At 52.0% G+C, this 7,866-nt stretch overlaps 2 protein-coding genes and 1 long non-coding RNA gene across 3 annotated transcripts in view; 2 read left to right on the plus strand and 1 right to left on the minus strand.

Annotated features, from left to right (window-relative positions):
• LOC109319443 overlaps positions 1–5,157 on the plus strand; it is an 11,934-nt gene extending 6,777 nt beyond the window's left edge. Inside the window, exon 3 of the long non-coding RNA XR_002103507.1 lies at positions 5,066–5,157. This is a non-coding gene — a long non-coding RNA (uncharacterized LOC109319443). The remainder of the gene's footprint in view (positions 1–5,065) is intronic.
• Positions 1–7,860, minus strand: part of MRPL2 (mitochondrial ribosomal protein L2) — a 10,744-nt gene extending 2,884 nt beyond the window's left edge. Inside the window, exons 1-6 of the mRNA XM_019549016.1 lie at positions 7,755–7,860; positions 6,723–6,891; positions 6,118–6,259; positions 5,775–5,890; positions 2,670–2,780; positions 1,096–1,169 (exon numbers count right to left, since the gene is read on the minus strand). Coding sequence (XP_019404561.1) covers positions 1,096–1,169; positions 2,670–2,780; positions 5,775–5,890; positions 6,118–6,259; positions 6,723–6,891; positions 7,755–7,820 — 678 coding nt within the window. The 5' untranslated portion in view covers positions 7,821–7,860. The remainder of the gene's footprint in view (positions 1–1,095; positions 1,170–2,669; positions 2,781–5,774; positions 5,891–6,117; positions 6,260–6,722; positions 6,892–7,754) is intronic.
• PPP2R5D (protein phosphatase 2 regulatory subunit B'delta) overlaps positions 1–7,866 on the plus strand; it is a 1,176,261-nt gene that overhangs the window by 507,530 nt on the left and 660,865 nt on the right. The window lies entirely within an intron of this gene.

Below are 7,866 nucleotides of genomic sequence, written 5' to 3' on the forward strand. Positions count from 1 at the left end.
TTTCAATACTGACAAGTGCAGGGTGCTGCACTTGGGCAGTAGTAACCAGCAGCACACTTATAAGATGGGAAACTCCCTTCTTGAGAGCCCGGAGGCAGAAAGGGATCTTGGAGTCATTACTGACTCCAAGATGAACATGGGCCGACAATGCGAGGTCACAGTTGGCAGGGCTAACCGGACCTTGTCGTGGATCCACAGGTGCATCTCAAGTAGAGCCAGGGAGGTGATCCTCCCCCTCTATGAGATGCTGGTCAGACCACAGCTGGAGTACTGCATCCAGTTCTGTGCGCCCCACTTCAGGAGGGATGTGGACAACATTGAAAGGGTCCAGAGGAGGGCCACCCACATGATCCGGGGACTGCAGGGGAGACCCTACATTGAAAGGCTGCGGGACCTAAACCTGTTCAGCCTTCACAAGAGAAGGCTGAGGGGGGACCAGAAGGGTTTAGGGGAGACATTGTTTCCCCTAGCACCCCCTGGCATGACAAGGAACAATGGACACAAGTTATTAAAGAGTAGATTTAGATCAGACATCTGCAAGAACTACTTCACAGTTAGAGCGGCTAGGAGCTGGAACCAACTTCCTAGGGAAGCGGTGCTGGCTCCTACCCTGGGGATCTTTAAGAAGAGGCTTGATGACTACCTGGCTGGACTCACTTGAGTCCAGTCTTTTCTCCCGCCCAGGTGGGGGGTCGGACTTGAAGATCTACAAGGTCCCTTCCGACCCTACTTCTATGATTCTATGAAAACCAGGGGTCTCCAATCCTGTGGTCACCCTTCTTGGGACAATGATGCCAGAGAATACAAATAAGAGCCAAGAACCACAGCCCCAGAGACAAGTTAACAGGTTTCCCCTCACCCTAGAGTAGTTAGTTGGGGGTCAGAATCTTCCCAACTGAGAGGGAAGTGCTCTGAGTCTATAGGACCCTGGCTCTAGTGGCCCATACTGAGGACAGACATTCAATGGCCTAGTCCATGGTGGTGCCAGACCCTAGCACAGGCCACATCTCCCCATTTGCTAAGACTGCAGACCCAGCCCATAGACATTATCAAGTCCAAAGCAGAGAGGCCTTGACACGCCCTCTCACCACCTACCTGCATGTGTCTTTTGGAAGGCAGCTGTACAATGGCAGTTCCATTCACCTTCCTCAGTAACACCCCGCAGGTTCCTGCAGCACATGAAGGAGCAAAAGGCTGGGTTATGGCTTCCCTTAGCAGGCATCCCTGCAGAGATTCAGTGTACCCCACAAGCAGACTGAGCCTCCTTCTGCAATACTGTGTGTGTGTAGTGGCTCCTTTAGATGTATGCAGAGCACCTCCACCTCCCATGCAGTGAAGAAGAGGAACTCTGGGACCCCACCAAGACGCATGGTGCAGGCACACCAGGAAGGAGTACCTCAGGCCCTTAGGGTAGAAATCCTGCCTCCTGGCCAGGGACTATAGTTGGCATTGGGCAATGCACCTCATGCCAGCTGGGGTAGGACTTAGTTCCCCTCCCCAAGCAGATGCAGTAGTACAGGCAACAGGCTAAATGGAGCAGGTTAATCCTCTGCAAGGCCACAGGAAAACTGTATAGTAAGCAGGGATCCTGGTTTTTTCTGATTAAAAACTGCAAATTCTCTGATTAAAAACCCAAAATCCGTGACGAAAATCAAAGGCCCCCACAGCCCCCCCCAGTGCTGCTGGTGCCCCACACTCCCCCCCACAGTCTCAACAGCCCTCCTGATGCCCCTTGCAACAGCTCCCCAGACACATAGGCACAGACACTGACACCCACCCCAGCAGGTAAGTGTGTGTGGGGGGGGAAGGGGCAAGGCAGGGCAGGGGAAAGGGAAGGTGCTGGGGTGATCAAGATCAAGAAGTGGGGGGGAGTGTGCCCCATGCCCACTCTTAGAAGCAGGGCCAAGGGGTGAGGGCAGGGGTGCCACTCTGTGGGCCACATATGGGCCAGCTGGTCTGATGCGGGGGTGCACATAGAGGCTGCCACCGCAACTCTGTCACTGCACCCTGTGCTACCATCCCATGGCCACCTGCACGGCTTTGTGGGAAAGTGATGTGGGGTGCAGTGTGATGGTGCCCACCATGTGTGGGCTGCACGTGCCACCTGGCCGCCTGTCCAGGGGAGGGGGAGAGGGAAGGTGGCATGTGGCTGGAACAGCGGAGCCATGCCTGGACCTGCATGGCCAGCCGCTGGGCAGGAGGTTTTGCAGGCAGCGGCTGTCACCGCTGGCACAGTCCTCCAGGTAAGTGGCAGTGGCCACTGCGTGCTTTGTTTTTTTCCATTTTTCTGTGGAAAATGGAAAACCCGGATTCCTGATAATAAGCAAAGCAATAGTAAGGACTCTTCTGACTCTGGGTCAAGGATCTGCACCACAACTAAAACCCTAGGATGCTACTCTGGGATCAGTGTTGGGATCACCTGGTACTATGGCCCCCACAGGTCACCATCTCCTTGGGGAGAAGTAGCCCTGCTGTCCATCTCTGACCAGCACCAGGCACAGAGGTGGCCAGGCCATGGGAGGAGTTAGAAAAGTGCCTACTTGTATCTATTCACTAGGCTGCTCCAAGCAGCTTTGCTGCCACTCTTGAGCAGAGGGACAATGCCAAAGGTTCCTGAGCTGTGGCTGGGACCCCCAAAGGAACCTGTCTCAGCCCAGTCCACTACATACCTGCTGCTCGGATGTACTGTGCTCCTTTCCCAGGGTGACTCTCCAGACAGCTGATTAGGGTCCCCACAGGCAGAGCTCCTAATGGATATGCATCCCCCTCTTTGGCAGAGACTGAAAGACAAAATGCCCGCCAAGTTGATAGATCACAGAGTCCAAGGTATGCTTGACGGGGCTCCTCTATCCCCAACACTTGGAACCCAAAGGGCCAGGGCAATGTTCCACCTAAATCCACTGAACCCCAAGGTTAGGGGGAACAACACAAGCCTCAAAGCAGCAGTCCTCCTAGACCCTCCCACCCTGGCCTCTAAGGGGTAATACAGGACTTGCTTCTGCAATGCATATACCAGAGCAATTATTATGATATTACCTGGAGCCCTGCAGCAAGAGTGCTACATCCCAACATACAACCAAGACTCGGCTGAGCACAAGGCTGGCCACTTTACATGAAAGTCCTGCAAGTCCTGGGTGACATGATGCAACATGACGTGTTGTGATTGGAATAACAGGGACTTGGTGGAATTGCTCGCATGACTGGGGCACTGTCACAGATGGGCATAAACTGTTCAGGAAGGACAGACAGGAGGGGAAGAGAAAGACGAGTTGCACGGTATGTGAAGGCTGTATGATTGCTCAGAGCTCCAGTATGAAACTGGACATAGGCCTGTTGAAAGTCTCTGGGTTAAGGGTACAGGGGAGAGCAACAAGGATGGTGTTGTGGTGGGGATCTGCTACAGACCACCAGACCAGGGGTGATGGTGCTTTCTTCAGACAACTAGAAGTTTCCAAACCACAGGCCTTGGTTCTCATGGGGTGACATTTACTGGGATCCAGGAATTTTTTGAAGAGCATTGGAGACAACTTCCAGGTGCAAGTGTTGAAGAGACCAGCTAGGGGCTGTACTCTTCTTGACCTACTGCTCACAAACAGGGAAGAATTAGTGGGGGTGTAGAAGTGGATGGCAAGTTGGACAGCAGTGACCACAAGATGACTGAGTTCAGTATCCTGGGGAAAGGAAGAATGGACAGCAGTAGAGTAAGGACCCTGGACTCTAGAAAAGCAGACTCTGACTTGCTCAGGGAACTGATGGGCAGGATTCCCTGGGAGGTCATTTTAATGGAGAAAGGAGTCCAGGACTGCTGGCTGTATTTTCAAAAAACCTTACTGAGGGTGCAGGAACAAACCATCCTGATGTGCAGGAAGAATTGCAAAGACAGCAAGTGACCAGATGGGCTGAGCAGAGAACTCTTTGGTGAACTTAAACACAAAAAGGAAGCTTATAAGAAAGGGAAGCTTGGGCAAACAACTTGGGAGGAATATAAGAATATTGCTCAGGCATACAAGGATGAACTCAGGAAGGCCAAAGCACAATTGGAGTTGCAGCTAGCAAGGGATGTGAAGGGTAAGAATTATACATATTCTACAAATATGTTAGGAACAAAAGGAAGGTCAGCGAAAGTGTAGGTCCCTTACTGAATCGGGGAGGCAACCTAGTGACAGATGATGAGTAAAAAACAGAAGTGCTTAATGCTTTTTTTAAGTCTTGGTCTCCACAGGCAAGTTCAGCTCCCAGACTACTGCACCAGGCAGCACAGTTTGGGGAAAAGATGATCAGCACTCAGTGGTGAAAGAACAGGTTAGGGATGATTTAGAAAAGTCCATGGGGCCGGATGCAATGCATCTGAGGGTGCTGAAGGAGTTGGGTGATGTGAGTGCAGAGTTGCTGGCCATTATCTTTGAAAACTTGTGGTGATCAAGGAAGGTCCCGGACGATTAGAAAAGGGCAAGCACAGTGCTCATCTTTAAGAAAGGGAAGAAGGAGAATCCAGGGAACTACAGACCAGTCAGCCTCATCAATCCCTGGAAAAATCACGGAGTAGGTCCTCAAAGAATCCATTTCTAAGCACTTGGAAAAGAAGGTGATTAGGAACAGTCAGCCAGGATTCATCAAGGGCATGTCATGCCTGACCAACCTGACTGCCTTCTATGATGAGATAGCTGGCTCTATGGATATAGGAAAAGCAGTGGACATAATATACCCGGACTGGGCCCAAAGAAATCTCATGAGGTTCAATAAGGACAAGTGCAAAATCCTGCACTTAGAATGGAAGAATCCCATGTACCGCTATAGACTGGGGACTGACTGGCTAAGCAGCAGCTCTCCAGAAAAACACCTGGGGGTTACAGTGGACAAGGTGGATATGAGTTGGCAGTGTGCCCTTGTTGCCAAGGCTAACAGCATACTGGGCTGCATTAGTAGAAGCACTGCCAGCAAATCAAGGGAAGTTATTATTCCCCTCTATTCAGCACTGGTGAGGCCACAGCTGGAGTACTGTATTCAGTTTTGGGCCCCCACTATAGATGGGATGTGGACAAGGTGGAGAGAGTCCAGCGGATAGCAATGAAGATGGTTCAGAGGCTGGGGCACAAGACTTTTGAGAAGAGGCTGAGGAAACTGGGCTTATTTAATTGGTGGAAGAGAAGACCAAGGGGGGATTTGATAGCAGCCTTCAACTACCTGAAGTAGGGTTACAAAGAGGATGGAGCTGGACTGTTCTCAGTGGTCTCACATGACAGAACAAGGAGCAATGGTTTCAAACTGCAGTAAGCGAAATTTAAGTTGGATATTAGGAAAAACTCTCTCACTAGGAGGGTGGTGAAGCACTGGAACAGATTACCTTGAACGGTGGTAGAATCTCCACCCTTGGAGGTGTGTAAGGCCTGACTTGACAAAGCCCTGACTGGAATGATGTAGTGGGGGATGATCCTGCTTTGAAGAGGGGGCTGGACTAGATGACCTCCTGAGATCCCTTCCAACCCTAATTTTCTATGGTTCTATGATTCTGTTGCATGACCCCCGGGGACTAGTTTGTCATCTGGTCTCTGGAGACAAGCTGCATTACTGATAAGAATTCTGCCCTCTCCCCAGGCTCCATGTGTCTCTTTCCTCCTGACAAATCCTGCATAAAAGTCTGTAAGAGACAGCAGTATAGTCCTTGCCCTTGAGAGAAGCCAGGTCCTGTCTCCTGGGATTTGCCCAGCAGGCATGTGACAAAACCTGGCTTCCCTAGTCCCTATACTTTGGCACAGAGACCCTGGGTTGCTTACCTGCCATCCTGCCTATGTGTGTTGAGTTTTTGATGAGGTCACCAGGCTGCATGTTTTCTGTTGCAATGATCCAGCGTTTACGGTTGCCCCCAGCCACCAGGGCGATATCAGCTGACCTGCCACAGACAACAAGGGAGCTTGTCAAGGGCCCTAGGGTGGGGGGAGTCCAGCTGGACCTCCACCCTCCCTGGGCCCCCACAAGACAAGAAACCTTCAGCCCTCTCACGGGTTCTCCAAGCCCCACATGCTACTTCTTGCCACCCATGAGTCCTCACAGGCCCATGCACTGTGATTTCCGACTCCACCATTCTCCCCACCTTGAAATCACTTTGCTGCTACCTACCTGCAGGGATCATACTGGACATTGATCACCTTCTCCACAAAGGGGCCTGGCTCAGCCCCATCCTCAGGGCGTAATCGTTTAAAATCAATCATGCGGTAGCGCTGTTTGTGTCCCCCACCAATCCCATGCACCTTGATACGACCTGCAAAAGAAGAGCTGCTCCTGAGGAGGCACCATGCATGTTTGACACAATCCAGTAGGATGTGTGCATCACCTCAATGCTTTCCCAAGATGCCCAGATGGGCTGTCTCCTGCTTCCCCTTTCCTATTACACTTATTTTACTATGTAAAATAATTGTCTGATGGCACTGGGGCACCTGTACCCTTTCTGTAGCTCCCTGTTTCGGTATATTCTTGATACTTATCGATTGCCCTCAGCTGCATACAGGGGAGCAAGGAGGGCACCAGACGCTCCAGAGCTGTTGTCACAGAGTCATAGAAACCAGTCTTTCCCTAGCTCTAATGTAGGGGCCAGATGGGACAACAAGCCATCTCCCCTCAGGGTGAATGGGGTCCCTGTAGACATAACTCCAAAGCCCGTCTCCCCAGCTGCTTCTGTCTAGCAAACCAGGCAGGCTGCTGTGAATCTTGCACTCTAGACGTACCTGTGTGATCACGGCCTCCGGTCTTTTTCATGCCAATGGGCCTGATGGTGTACTTGATCCTGTATTTCCACAAGGGGTTGGCGGTGGAGAGGACAGCACACGTACTGAACCCATGGCATGCAGAGAGGAGCTGGCCCCCAAGACAGGGATCCTTGGGTTGCAAAGCTACCTGGGAAATCAAAAGAAAACAGCAAGAATTCAAAGAACAGAACCCCAGAATAAAAGGGAAGTTGCACAAGAAAAGTGAGACACACACACATGCCATGCTACGATAGAGGAATGCTGCAGGCCCTCACATGGCCTTGCCTTCTTGTGCTCCTCCAGAGAAAGAGAAACTTACGGAAAAAATAAAAATACTGGCCAAATGCAGGGTTGTCAATACTAATCTGCCCCCACCTTCATTTTGTCCCTGTGAGCACAGACAGCACTATCCTGGCACTCTGCCTACCCCTCATACCCAGCACAGCTCCTATTCAGCACCCCTGTTCATGCAGCCCCGCAGACCTCCAGGCAGCACTTGCTACTGCTTCAATTACACAGCACAGCACAGCTGAGCAAGAGGAACAGCACTGCCTTTCCCCTGGACCAGAGGGCAAAGGGTGGGTGTGGGGCTTGTAAATGTCACTTTAACTTGGTTCTGCCTCTTTCCCTAGGGTTGTGCTCCTGCAGCACCAGTCCACCTGTGTGATTATGTGCATTTACTGGGGGTTTAAATTCCAGCTAAATGTTTCCAGGCCTACGTGTCCGCTTCAGGATGCTGTGAGTAAAGAGGCACACAGTTATGTTGGACACTCTAGCCATGCCCCTGATTTGGCACAGCCAAGGCAAGGCTAGGTCCTGGCAGAGAAAGACTTGCCAGCCCTCTGCCAACATGCAAGGGGCCTCTTCCCACACCTGGCACAGGTGGCAGACCCAGGCCTCTGCCCCAAGCAGCAGACCCACTGAGCTGAGACTGGGCCGCTGGGAGGAGGGGTGCTGGGGGCCGTGCAGGAAGGGGAAGAGCCCGGGAAGGGGAGCAGTCAGAGCTGGTACCTGGGAAAGACGAGAGCCCGAGCCCAGCAGCATGGCCCCGAAGGCCCGCGTCAGGCTGGACACCATGGCTCGCCCAGCTGCGGAAGAAGCAGACAGCGTGGCCTGAGCGTGT

This window comes from Crocodylus porosus, unplaced genomic scaffold (genome assembly GCF_001723895.1).
Source record: "Crocodylus porosus isolate Cpor-Errol unplaced genomic scaffold, CroPor_comp1, whole genome shotgun sequence".
Lineage (NCBI taxonomy): Eukaryota > Metazoa > Chordata > Crocodylia > Crocodylidae > Crocodylus > Crocodylus porosus.